Genomic DNA, 14,664 nt, shown 5'->3' with positions numbered 1-14,664 from the left:
TAAGAAGTGTTGACTGCATGGAAACAGTTGAAGGAGTGTTTCATCAGGAGACATTTCAGAGTTTATGAGGCTTGGGTTATGTGCATATTCCATGACAGACTGTTAATCAATCAGAATATCATATTCCACTGCTGGGACTCTGGTAGGTATTTTGTATTTAGAATATGTAGGATAGAATATAAATCCGAGATCCTCCCTCTCTCTCTCTCTCTTTTTTTTAATTCACTGCCAGGACTAAGTGAAACTTAAGGTTTTCTTAGGCTGGACTATTACTGTTACAGCATAACATGGTACCTGGTGTGTCTTAGGAAATAGAGGTGTTATGCCAACAGTTGTCACAAGTTTATTTTCTCCTTCGATGCTTGATGAGAAAATGTGCTGCAGTTAAAGAAGTGCAGTGGGAATAATGATCATTCTAGAAGCCTTCAAACTAGTCTACAGGTATTTAATTTAAAACTAAATTGTCTGAAGTGTTAGGATGTCCTTTTGACAAGAAGTATCAAAGCAGAGTGATAAAGTATAGTTAGTGACTTAGGGGTTTTAAAATCATTTTCCTCTAAATGCTAGCTGAAAACCAATTGTTGAATATCTGTGCTTAACATCAGTTTTGTTTACAATATTTTAAGTTCAGTTCAGTTCAGTTCATTTCAGTCACTCAGTCATGTCCAACTCTTTGAGACCCCATGAATCGCAGCACGCCAGGCCTCCCTGTCCATCACCATCTCCCGGAGTTCATTCAGACTCACGTCCATCGAGTCTGTGATGCCATCCAGCCATCTCATCCTCTGTCGTCCCCTTCTCCTCCTGCCCCCAATCCCTCCCAGCATCAGAATCTTTTCCAATGAGTCAACTCTTCGCATGAGGTGGCCAAAGTACTGGAGCTTCAGCTTTCGCATCATTCCTTCCAAAGAAATCCCAGGGTTGATCTCCTTCAGAATGGACTGGTTGGATCTCCTTGCAGTCCAAGGGTGTTTTAGTTTGTTATCATTCCACCTGAGGGTAGGCAGGAAACACAGCTGAGTTTAATTCACACCGTTCCCTTTGCTTTGTTAGATCTGATGAGAGACTTGCCAGCCATTCCGGTTTCATTTGCTGATGTAAAATGGCACTTTTGGACAACTGGTCAGTCAGGGTTTTTGTTGTTGTTGTTGTTTGTTTTCTGGTGAGTTGGTTGGTTGATTGGTTTTGCTTTTCTCCTCCCATTGTTTAGTTTTTCACGTATGACTTAATTGTAAGTTTCAAAGCACAGATGAATATAGAAGGATTTGAAATGCCTTGTGTCTTGTGTTTAAACAGTGATGCTTTATTTTTGTTTTCCATCGTTTGAAGTTTCTTTCAGGGCCTTCCTTTTTTCCTGGTTACTGTCAATAACTAGATATGATTTTTAAAAAGTCACATTTGATTTATAATCTAATCCTCTTAAGGTTAGAAGGATCCTAGACATTAGTCAAAGTCTTACATTTTACAAATAAGAAATCAGACCCCCAGAGAAAAGAAATGACTTCCTGGGGCACCACAGCTGTCTAGTGACAGATCAACATCCAAAGTCTGGTCTCTTGACTCGCTGAAGAGTTCTTTTTCCTCTCCATCAACCCTGTTTGTTCTATTCCCAACTTATACGATGACATCTGAGCATATTCTAACAACACACCCTTCATGTGGACGTCATTCCCCAAGCTTGCTGGTTGATGACTTCAAGTGTTTGACAGTGCATATGACAATATAATTTATCCTGTGACTGCACAGATGACATCCTGCGAATACTGCTTGATGCCGCCACAAAATCATCCCTGAAAGGATTGCAGCTATCTCTGGATTCGTAGCTCCCTTAGTCTTCCTTTGAAATATAACCCCCAAATGTCATTCTCACTGTTAAAGACAAATGCCAGATATGGTAACACAGTTATAGTTGCTAATTATCATGTCAATGTGATTCTTTTTTTCTCTCATCATTGTGCTTATCTATATATCCTATTTTGCTATTCTAGGTTTGTGTGCTGGAGAGGCAAATATTTGACTTCCTTGGATATCAGTGGGCACCTATCCTGGCAAATTTTGTACATATTATTATCGTCATTCTTGGTTTATTTGGAACCATTCAATATAGACCTCGTTACATAACGGGAGTAAGTACCCTTCCTATTTTCTAAAAATTTCATTGAAATAGAGAAAAAATATGCAAACTATATATGTCTTGAAAGTTATTTGTAAACTCTCTCTTTAAAGTACCCTGTGTTTGTTTATATAGTTTCATGCTATATCAAAGTAATTAAGAAACTGTCAAATTTAAAACACTTGGCAGTGAGTACCAATAAATGGTACTTTCTTAAAGTACCAATAAATTGTTCTTTCAGCAAATATTATTTTGAAAATACAAGGACAATAGAAATGCTATGTGAAAAATTATAAAGTCATGTTTTCCAATCTAACAGATTCTAATGGGACTTTTTCCCATTTTAAATAATTATATTTTCTCAACTGAATAAAGGTAGTTTAGAATCAATACAAATGAACATGTAGTATTAATGTAAAACTGTTAATACATATTAGGGTGAATATTTGACATACTTGAAAGCCAGATCAATCTGGACCACTCTGTGTCTTTCACAATTCTTTTTTTGGCTTGGAAGAAGTATTTTGCATTCTCACTCGAGTTAAACTTACTTAACATAAAAGTGAAATCCAACTGTGTTGTAGTTGCTATGGGAACCATAACTTATGATTTTTTACTTTTGTGTGTATCTCAGATCTTAGCTATAGCTCTTCATTAATGTAGATTTTTTTTATTGCCATTATTTTTTTCAGCTTCTTCTGTTTTTTGACAAAGCAAAAAATGTATAGGATCTATTTAAAATTGTAAAGCAAGCTTTTGATAAAGGTGTTTATATGAGACACTGTACCTAAAGATCTGCCTTATTCAGTGCAAACCAGCAAGCCTTCTTGGGTCTTATGAAGCCTTGTTCACATAAAAGATGCCCTCCTGTTCCTTGTTGTTCTCTCTGGCACCTGGAACCCAGATAAAGCTCATGGGTACTGAAACAGGCAATATGGTGGCATCTGGGAACAAGGGGTCCACTGGCTGGCTAAGGCTGAATTGGAAGCCCCATAGTCTTCTCTGGGAACACACCCAGATGAGCAAATGTCCTCTCTAAGGGTATGCTTCCATGTAAATCTTGTAATACTTTTTACAAGATTACAAGTAGGATGTGTTCTGTTGCAGAGGGTTTTTCAGTGCATAAGACATGATAGTAGCATTCACTTTCTTGTATAAATTGTAATTTGATCCATTGTAAAGGAGGTGGTACAGTGCGTGGGAGTGGGTTTTCTGTAGTCATAATTCCAGGGTTAAAATCTTTAACCTACCAAATTCTGTGTGACTCTGGACAATATAACCTAACCAATCTTTAGTTTCTTACATTAACAATGAAAGTAATGATTATATTGATTCAGTTCAGTTCCATTCAGTTGCTCAGTCGTGTCCAACTCTTTGCGACCCCATGAACTGCAGCACGCCAGGCCTCCCTGTCCATCACCAACTCCCGCAGCCCACCCAAACCCATGTCTAGGGAGTCAGTGATGCCATCCAATATCTCATCCTCTGTCATCCCCTTCTCCTCCTGCCCTTAATCTTTCCCAGCTTCAGGGTCTTTTCCAGTGGGACAGCTCTTCGCATCAGGTGGCCACAGTATTGGAGTTTCAGCTTCAACATCAGTCCTTCCAAAGAACACCCAGGACTGATCTCCTTTAGGATGGACTGGTGGATCTCCTTGCAGTCCAAGGGACTCTCAAGAGTCTTCTCCAACACCATAGTTCAAAAGCACCAATTCTTTGGTGCTCAGCTTTCTTCATAGTCCAACTCTTACATCCATACACGACTACTGGAAAAACCGTATCCTTGACTAGATGGACCTTTGTTGGCAAAGTAATGTCTCTGCTTTTTAATATGCTGTCTAGGCTGGTCATAACTTTCCTTCCAAGGAGCAAGCATCTTTTAATTTCATGGTTGCAATCACCATCTGCAGTGATTTTGGAACCCAAAAAAATAAAGCCAGCCACATGCTTTAATTTAATTGTTACAGGCCATTACGTGAAACAGTCTCAATTTGCCATTCCTCTTCCATTAGACTTTGAGGCTCCTTCATGATTTTATTCTAATAAATAGTGTTACTCTGAGTATCACCACCTAAGTATGTCATTTCCACTTGTGATAAAGTTCCTGGAATAAATATCTAGATGTGGATCAAAATTTTTGTATGGCTTAAAAGTTTTTGGCTTCCTTTGTTTTGAGGAGTGAGTGGGATATTATATTGGGTTGGCCCAAAAGTTCATCGGGTTTTTCTGTGCCATCAGCTTGACCAACTCGATATAAAATGATCTTGGCACAATGCTTGGTATTTAAAAGCTTAGCTTAAAAAAAAGTGTTTATTATCATTTGAAAGTAATACTGAGCTGTATAGACTAGTAAGAGCCCGTTGGGCAACTTGAAATAGAGTGTGGTAATCTAGGCTTCCCTGGTAGCTCAGAGGGTAATCTAAGTTATTGGTTGAACTCTCTACCACTTTTAAACTGCTACAGCCCTCAAAAATTTTTGTGAGCTTTCTGTGTACCAAATTAAACTCATCTTCTTAAATTACATATGCACAAATCTTTTCAATATAGGATACAGTCTCTAGTGTTCCATAAGAGTTACAATGTCATGGCATGCCTTTAAGATTGTTAGAACTTTTATATAATTGAGAGGATCTCTGAAATCTTTCTGAAGTCTTAGCTGCATGTCTTAGCATTGCATCTTTGATTTGATCTTGACTTACAGACACCATTCTGAATTTGTTCTCTTTCTAGAGGCAACGTCTTTACTTGAAAAGTCTTTTGCCAGCTGGAGATGCTGTAAATGTGCAATTTTTATTTTCCAACCTAGCAAGTCTTCAGTTAACAATGTACTGTCTAAATTGTACTTGAAAATGGGACTGTTCCTTTTGCTTATCTCTCATACTATCATGTTATGCATAGCTAAAAGATGACAAATAATACTGTCAACTGTTTGCTTGGAAATCCCCTTAGCCAGATCCACAAGTCTGTAGATATATTTTCTATCTTCAAAGTTACTGCAGGCAGTATTTAGCCTTATTGTTCCCACAGTAATTGCCGTGAGTCTTCTTTTCTCCAGTCCTCAAAAGCCATTTCTTTACCGTTTTTCCTGTTTTCCCTGATAGTCTTCTCACTGTCCTTCTGGCCTCCACCTTGTCTCAAAGTTAATGCTATGAATTTTAGGTTTGTGTTATAGTATCACTCAATTTCTGTACTAGTTACCTATTTCTATGTAATTTCTATACAACAAACCATTTCTATATATCAAATTAGTGGAATCTCATGGCTGTGATGCCATGTTGAAACTCAAAAGTTGATTCATGAAAATACAGAATTTGCCATAAAAATGGAATAAAGGATTTTCAGTTTGCCTAAAGATGATAAAAAGAATTTTAGTTAAATAAACTTGAATGGAATCAGAGATGACAGAAATTCTGGTCAAAGAAGGATCTGGGTTTAGCAGGAAAATGCAAAATTGGCAACGAGCTGTAACTAACAACACGGTACTGCTGCAGTTTAGAAATATCCATAGTCTCTCTGTATTCTGGATATTGAGATATTAACGATGAAATTTCTTTTCCTTTCCCCTGAAAATGTAAGTTTTTATGATTTCTATATTTGTTACCTTACATCACAATATAAAACAACTCAATATAAAAATAAAGATAAGCACTTTCATTAGTTTACAGCTGAAACTTATTTATACTTTTGTACATTTTCTTCATCTATGTGCAACTGAAATGTATCTGATTATGCTGTATCTCAAATATGTGTATTAATTTTTATTTTAAGTGATATCAAATAATTTGGAATTCATGTGGCTATTTCTTTGATTATGGTCCAGTCAAAGGTTTTAGCATAGTCAATGAAACAGAGATAGATGTTTTCTTCTGAAATTCCCTTGCTTTCTCTAGAATCCAGAAAACGTTGGCAATTTGGTCTCTAGTTCCTCTTCCTTTTCTAAACCCAGCTTGGACATCTGAACTTCTTGGTTTGCATAATGCTGAAGGCTAGCATGCAAGATTTTAAGCATGATCTTTCTTGCATGGGAGTTGAGTGTGATTGCCTGATGGTTAGCACATTGTTACTGCTCTTCTTGGGAATTGGGATGAGGATTGACTTTGTCCAGTTCTGTGGCCACTGCTGGGTCTTCCATATTTGCTGACATAATAGACACCTTGATGGCATCCAGGCTGGATGAGTTACAACCCAGAATCAAGATAGGCAGAAGAAACACCGACAACCTCAGATATGCAGATGATAGCACTCTAATGACAAAAAGTTAAGAGGAACTAAAGAGCCTCTTGATGAGAGTAAAGGAGGAGAGTGAAAGAGCTGGCTTAAGACTAAATATTAAAAAAAAAAAAAATAGATCATGGCATCCGGCCCCATTACTGCATGGCAAATAGAAGGGGAAAAGTGGTAGTGACAGATTTCCTCTTCTTGGACTCCAAAATCACTGTGAATGGTGACTGCAGCCATGAAATCAGAAGATAATTGCTCCTTGGCAGGAAAGTGATGACAAACCTAGACAGTGTGTTGAAAAGCAGAAACATTACTCTGCTGACAAAGATCCATATAGTCAAGGCTATGGTTTCCCAGTGATCACGTATGGTTGTGAGATCTGGACCATAAAGACAGCAGAATGCCAAAGAATTGATGCCTTGGAACTGTGATGCTGGAGAAGACTCCTGAAAGTCTCTTGAACAGCAAGGAGATCACACCATTCAATCTTAAGGGAGATCAATTCTGAATATTCACTGGAAGAACTGATGCTGAAGCTGATGCTCCAGTATTTTGGTCATCTGATGCGAACAGACGACTCAGTGGAAAACTCCCTGATGCTGGGAAAAATTGAAGGAGAAGAATAAGAACGTATCAGAGGAAAGATGGGTAGATGGCATCACCAATGCAATGAACATGAACTTGGGAAAACTCCAGGAGATGGTGATGGACAGGGAGGCCTGGTATGCTGCAGTCCATGGGGTCGCAAAGAGTCAGACTCGACTGGGTGACTGAACAACAACAGCAATTTCATTGTTTATTTAGCCCTTTACATATTATTATATATTATATAATATAATAAATATATTATGGCATGGTATATATTGGGGGCTTCCCTGGTGGCTCAATGGTAAAGAATCCACTTGCCAGTGTAGAAAATGCAGGTTTGATTCCTGGGTAGAGAAGATCCCTTGGAGAAGGAAATGGCAACCCACTCCAGTATTTTTGCCTGGGAAATCCCATGGACAGAGGAGTCTGGTGGGCAACAGGGACTGCAAAAGAGACACACGACTTAGCAACTAAACAACAAAAACAATGTTATAAATTATTATACATTATACTGTTTTCATGTTTTTATGATAAATATTTCCCTATAATCATCTCCATAAAAAATACCCTCATCTTCATTTGTGATTTTGGTCCTTAAAAAAGATACCTAAATATAACTAAATAATATGAACAAGTTTAAATCTTTTAGTATATAGTTGACAATTACGCATCCAGAATCATTCTATTAAATTATCCTCCCACCAATGTAGAGCAGAGTGTTTGTCACTGCACCCTTCTAACCCTGGATACTACCTGTTCTCATATTTTTTAACCTACTGAAAGAAAATGTGTCATTTTTATTGCATTTCTTATCTTACTGAATTGAACTTTTTCATATTTTTATTAGCCATTTTTATTTCCTTTTCAAGGGATTGTCTTGTTGTATTCATTGCTCATTTTTCTGTGGAGCCTTAGTGTTTATCATAACAATTTTTACATATGGATCACTTAGTAAAGATCCTTACCCTTTTCAATATCATACATTTTCATTTTGATATTTCTTGTTTTTCTCTTATTAAAATGAACTTTCCCTTTGTGATACCTTCTATTTATTTTTTTAAATTTATTTTTAATTGGAGGCTAATTGCTTTACAATGTTGTGTTGGTTTCTGCCATATAACTGTGAATCAGCCTTAAGTATACATGTATCCCCTTTCTCTTGAGCCTCCCTCCCATCCTACCCCCATCCCACCCCTCTAGGTTATCACAGAGTGTAATGATGTGTTCATTACCTGTAGGCCTAATTTTGCTCAAACAAAAAGGCAGATGCCCAAAAATAGAGGCTAAGAAGAAAAGTGTCACTTTCCACATTTGCTATTTGTAGAGAGTTTCAACTTATTGATGGTACATATTATTCTATTAATCGAAAGCTTCCTCCCCCCTAAAATAAGCATGTGGGCATCCTTGAAACACTAAGCACAGTAGCAACAGATAAAATTTAGAGTATTGGTAATGAGTTTCATTTCCTTAACTAATTTTCTCTTTCATAAGAGCAAAGAAGAAAAATTTACAACAGTTAATTGGGATAAGAACTCATTAGTACCCTTTGAAGGCCTCTGGCATTTCAAAGAATATAATATGTTGAAGTAAAATTAAATGGATGATTTCAATTCCAAGCAAAGGACATTTGAAGCAAGAATCCATAAAAAGCATCTGTATTGCATAACTCCATAGCGTCAAGAGTCCCAAGGAAAAGCCCAGATTAACTTTGGTGGAATAATTCATACATAAATACATATAAATGGCTCCCATATAAGAATTACCTTATGTCATAAATGAAATTGCCAAATACATCTTCATTTGGGCTAAAGACACTGGCAAGCAGAATATGATTTGAGATATCCAGTAGTTATTAGTTAATGACAAAAAAATGTTGATGAATTGCATGCTTTAAATTGTCTAAGATAATCTGAGGAGTATGTGGTTCCTAACTGGGAAAGGCACAGCAATTTTTTTGGTGATATTACCACAAGACATGTTGTCATAACTCTCATTATTTTTTCCTGTTTTTTTCTTTCTTCCCTCTCTTCTTTCATTCCTTCCTTTTCTTTCCTCTTTCCTTCTCCCCACCCCCCTTCCCTCCCTTTCTCTGTATTTAACCAAGTTATTTTGAAGGAAAGAAGAATACCTTGCAGAGTTTGGATCCACTGACTTGGTCAGTTAAACGCATCCCAAAACTAGAAATGAATTCAAAATAGCTAAAAATCCATTATTCAGATTTCATAAAAACAACAGAAGAGAACAACATACCAAAATCACAGTAATAGGAATCATATATTTTCTTTTCTTACCATTTCCATTACCGTTCACAGATGCTACTAGATTGCTTCCTCTAAAAATCCTACAAACCTCACATTAACTTTATAAATTTTCTGTTCAAACTCATGTAACTAGGAAATAGCAGAGTCAGGATATGGACCCATGCTCTTAACCAAAGCCATACTCTTAACTACCATACTGAGCTACCTTTTATGTGCACAGCTCAAAGGGCCATAATTTATCTGACAAATGAAAACAGGTTTTGTAAGATTTTGGCAAATCCAAAATCTGTCATGGCATTTGATGTTTGAAGAGCAGTTAGATTTTAAATTACTCTCTGCAATTTATATCATTCGTATATCAGGGTTAATGGTTTTTGCTATGTATTTAGTGAGGAAATAACCTTATGTCTCCAGAATTAAGAACACAAAACCCTAATGATGCACATTTTATTTTTGCAGAAGGATAGTATTATAGAGTATCCTTAATTTCCAGAAATAATGAATTAGAATGGTATTTAAAAATCATTTCTTGTGACAATCAGCATTTGATAATGGTATGGATATGAGAGTTGGACTGTGAAGAAGGCTGAGCACCGAAGAATTGATGCTTTTCAAGTGTGGTGCTGGAGAAGACTCTTGAGAGTCCCTTGGACTGCAAGGAGATCCAACCAGTCCATTCTGAAGGAGATCAACCCTGGGATTTCCTTGGAAGGAATGATGCTGAAGCTGAAACTCCAGTACTTTGGCCACCTCATGCAAAGAGTTGACTCATTGGAAAAGACTCTGATGCTGGGAGGGATTGGGGGCAGGACGAGAAGGGGACGACCGAGGATGAGATGGTTGGATGGCATCACAGACTCGATGGACGTAAGTCTGAGTGAACTCCAGGAGATGGTGATGGACAGGGAGGCCTGGCGTACTGCTATTCACGGGGTTGCAAAGAGTCGGACACAACTGAGCGGCTGAACTGAACTGAACTGAATTCATATATATATACATATGTACATATATATGTATGTAAACATAATTTGTATATGATTTATAGTATATATTAATTAAGAACAAAATTATCTCCACATTTATTTGCAAGGAGCTTTAAATAGCTAGTGGGAGAATTCATTTCTATATAATTGAAAAAGTACCCTCATTATATACCAAAACATGCATGTATATATATTACTCTTCCTATAGAGGTTTTCTTTGACATCAGTTTAGGTTATAATAAGTAATCCAAATTAAACAAGTCAAGTGAGAAAAACTGGGATCAGTATCCTGTTTTGTTACCAAAATAATCAAGAGATTAAAATAGTATGTGATGTGATATAAAAGTTGCTCAGTTATGTCCAGCTCTTTGCGTTATGGACAACAGTTATGTAGTTTGCATTATGTACAATGACAATTATATACAACTCATGGATTGTAGCCTTCCAGGATCCCCTCTCCATGGAATTCTCCAGGCAAGAATACTGGAGTGGGTTGCCATTCCCTTCTCCAAGGGATCTTCCCAACCCAGGGATTGAACCTGGGTCTCCTGCGTTGCAGGCAGATTCTTTACTGTCTGAACCACCAGGGAAGTCCTTTAAAATAGTATGGTTACAGCTAATTTCAGGAAGCAGGAATATGATGTTTAGAAAGAGAAACCAATATTCATGAATTGTCATTCCTTGTTTTATTTTTTTTTAAATAATGAAGTTTTAGACTGTCATTAAACCTCTACTCATTCTTCTGAAATAATGAAGAATTCAATACTGCTTTCAGATTGCATATTAAAATTTTAGATGAATAATTTCACATTGTTGCTGAGTACTAAACTTTGGTTCGTCAATTTGAGACACTTTGTTTTTCCTGCAATTATTATTTAACATATTAATACTGGTTTATCAATGAGTATTTCTTTGTGAATTGTGACACATCCTTCTCTCCTTTGAGGGAGAGCAGAGCATAAAAAGACATCAATGAGTCAGCTTCAGACAACATGTCATCTGTTTTGACTTCTTTGATTTTGCTTTTCCTTGAGCCAATTTATTAAAAGAAAGGAAACCCGTGTCATCTGGGACAAGTCTTGAAGCCCACATGGAGTTATCAGAAAACAAAGCTAAGACCTATTTTATAAAAGCATTCTGTTTTGGCAGTTTGGGACACGTATAGACTCCTCAGAGGATGTGCAAAAGAAAATAGAAACTCAGTTTGTATTGGGGGGGTGGAAACTCCATGTTTTTGGAATTTACTATTTACTGATAATCAGCCATGATTTGGATTTTAAGTTTTTAAGGAGCTCAGATCCCCATGGAGACTATAACCAATAGCAATAAATGAGAAGTAAGTTCTGTGTCCTACTCTCAGGTCATGTGTTTCTTTCACTCTAGTAATATGACTGTCCTAAAAATTTGTGTACTCTATTTGGTCATTTCTAGGAAATTAATAATCTATGTTTAGGCAGTTGTTTTGAGTATTTGATTCATTTTTTGCAGGAAAAAAATATCCAAAAGGAAATGTATTGCAGCTAACGCATTAAAAATGCACACTTTCTGTTCAGGACAGAAAATCAATGTAGATTAGAGATGAAAAGACTTGAGATAGTAGTAAATTAACATTGCTTCTAATGACTTAGTAGTTGTGAAACTAAGTCTTTTCCCATAAGCCTGGGAGGGAGGAAAAAAACATCATTACAAGTTTTATGGATTTAGCCTCTAGTTCTAAAATAAATGTAATCATGCAACATGGTGAATGCAATTTATTCTCAAAAGGATGTATTCCCTTAGGGAATTGTGGGCCATTTATTCTACAAGAATATACTTGTGCTCACATTCTGTTGTTAGGCTGTGACTAAAGATTTATAGAATGTGGCAAGTATAACTAATTACATTTTAACAGTCTAAATAATTCCTGTTCGTAAGTCATCAAATAATTTTTGGAAAAAAAATTCTGAGGAGAGATGTGAGATATTTCAGTTCAGTTCAGTTGCTCGGTTGTGTCTGACTCTTTGCAACACCATGGACTGCAGCACACCCGGCTTCCCTGTCCATCACCAACTCTCAGAGCTTGCTCAGGCTCATATCCATCGAGTCAGTGATGCCATCCAACCATCTCATCCTCTCGTCATCCCCTTCTCCTCCTGCCTTTAATCTTTCCCAGCATCAGGGTATTTTCTAATGAATCAATTATTCTCATCAGGTGGTCAAAGTATTGGAGTTTCAGCTTCAGCATCAGTCCTTCCAAAGCATATTCAGGACTGATTTCCTTTAGGATTGACTGGTTTGGTCTCCTTGCAGTCCAAGGGACCCTCAAGAGTCTTATCCAATACCACAGTTCAAAAGCATCAATTCTTCGACACTCTGCTTTCTTTACAGTACAGAATTCAGAAAACAAAATATAAAATTAGACTTATAACAAGATAAAAATCCTCTTCCTTGCCTTCCTCCAGCTGTTCCTAGTCTCTTTATAGTTCCTGAGTGGTCTATATATAGACATGTCAGAGGGTCTGTAAAAGCAAAATCATTTTACTCTAATTTATTTTTGGATCACACTGTGTTGACAGTCCCCCTCCCAAATATCCCCTTCCCACTGGAGTTTTTCTTTTATTCCTGAAAGTGAGAAAACAGGCTTTAAAAAAAAAATGTCCTATTTCCATTTCTTACTCATTCTGTTCATCTTTTGGAAACCCATTGCTTTCCTGTTTGAGTTTAGGCCATTTTCTTTTGACTTGACCATGATTTTATCAGCGACTCTTTTTTTAGGTTAGGCTCTTCTTCCCTGGAGATTTCCTGCTCTCCAGTCTAAATTGGTGGCTCTTCAGGCCTATTACACATCCATCTACCCTTCTCTGCACCCCCTGCATTAGATTCATGCTTTCTTAGATCCTACCTATTTTCTTTCTAATATTCTTCACACAAATTTCTGAGAAAGCTTGTTCAGGAGATAAACTTTCTGAGTTTATTCTACCTTTACACTTGAGTGATAGGTTTACTAGAGGCAGAATTCACGGGTGAGAATCAATCTATCTTCCTTCGAGCACTGAAGTAATTTTCAATTGTATTCTAGGAAGCAAGGTTACTGATGGGAAGTCTGAATCAATCTGTCCTTCATTCTTTTGTAGATAACTTGAAAAAAAAAATCTTGCAATATTCATTTCATAAGGGTTGTCTTACCATTTCCAAAGGAGGTGTCTGAGTGTGGACCTAATTGAAAATTTTGTAGGCCTTTTTGATTTGAAAGCATGAATACCTTCAACTCTGGAGTGTTTATGTATCTATCATTTTGATGATTCTCTATGCTTTGACCATTTGACTTTATCTTCAGATAATTTCATTTAACAGTTATATGTATTATAACTTTGTTTATTTACTTATTTTAAAAATATTGGGTTTTTTCCTCTAGAGGATTAAATGCTTCTGTGTTTCCAAAGGTGGTGGAGGGACTGTGCTTGTTTTCCAGCCCACTTTTACACTCACTGTTATTCATACATTCCTTCCTCAAGTCTCCAGATTATAAAGAATTCTGCCTAGAAGTTACTCTTCCTCTGCATCTGTGGCTCACCCATACATACTGTGGACTGCCAGTTGCTCTATTCTGCTTATTAATGAGCACTTAAATGTCCAGTCTTCCTTCTCTGGCAATTGATTGAAATAGCTTTATTTTGCTGCTCATAATTTTAGGGCTGTAGAGGTGGCATGCTGTTTGCCTTTTTGAATCAGAAATGGAACAGTAACGATTAAAGTCCATTAAAGGTGGTGCTAGTGGTAAAGAACCTGCCTGCCAAGGCAGGAGACATAAGAGACATGAGTTCAGTCCCTGGGTCGGGAAGATCCCCTGGAGGAGGAAATAAAACCCCGTTCCATATTCTTGCCCAGAGAATCCCATGGACAGAGGAGCCTGGTGGACTACAGTCCATGGGGTTGCAAAGACATGGACACAATTGAAATGACTTAGCATGCACACACACACAACATATTTTACTTTGAAATTGTTTCCTTTTCTCAGGGAGATCTGAACAGGTGGCTTTGTTATACAAAGGTATGGAAATCCAATGACTGTTAGAATTCCTTCACTCTTTAAAAAGTCCTTCACTGATTGTTTATTATATGGTAAGGACCATGCTATGTGTAAGTTATACCATAACAAACAAAGCCTCCAAATGTTTCCATTTTAAAGAGGGGAGAAGAAGCATGTAACCATGTAAAAACAATGCTTATCATAAATTCTATGAGAGATGTAAAGGATATCACAAGATTCCCAGAACAGATTCAATACATCAACCAGGGCCTGGAAAGATTCCGGAGATCCTTCATAGAGGAAATGACACATGAATTAAGATTTAACATTTGAGTATGATGGGGAAGACAGGAAGAGGTGAGAATTTCAGGCAAAGATAACAGAAGTAAAAGCATAGAGGTGTTTAAAAATGTAATAGTATTTTTATTGATTTGTATTAGATCCACATGTCTGCTACACACAGGCTGGACTAGTTCAAAGTAAGGCTAAC

At 37.0% G+C, this 14,664-nt stretch overlaps 1 protein-coding gene across 1 annotated transcript in view; it reads left to right on the top strand.

Moving 5' to 3' along the window:
• The first annotated feature begins 406 nt into the window (after positions 1-406).
• Positions 407-14,664, top strand: part of NKAIN2 (sodium/potassium transporting ATPase interacting 2) — a 631,336-nt gene continuing 617,078 nt past the window's right edge. The window contains exons 1-2 of the mRNA XM_068985329.1: positions 407-433; positions 1,989-2,126. Coding sequence (XP_068841430.1) covers positions 407-433; positions 1,989-2,126 — 165 coding nt within the window. The remainder of the gene's footprint in view (positions 434-1,988; positions 2,127-14,664) is intronic.

This window comes from Capricornis sumatraensis, chromosome 13 (assembly GCF_032405125.1).
Source record: "Capricornis sumatraensis isolate serow.1 chromosome 13, serow.2, whole genome shotgun sequence".
Classification (NCBI taxonomy): Eukaryota; Metazoa; Chordata; class Mammalia; order Artiodactyla; family Bovidae; genus Capricornis; species Capricornis sumatraensis.
Note: the sequence above shows the minus strand (reverse complement) of the source record. Positions and strands in the feature narration are given on the sequence as shown.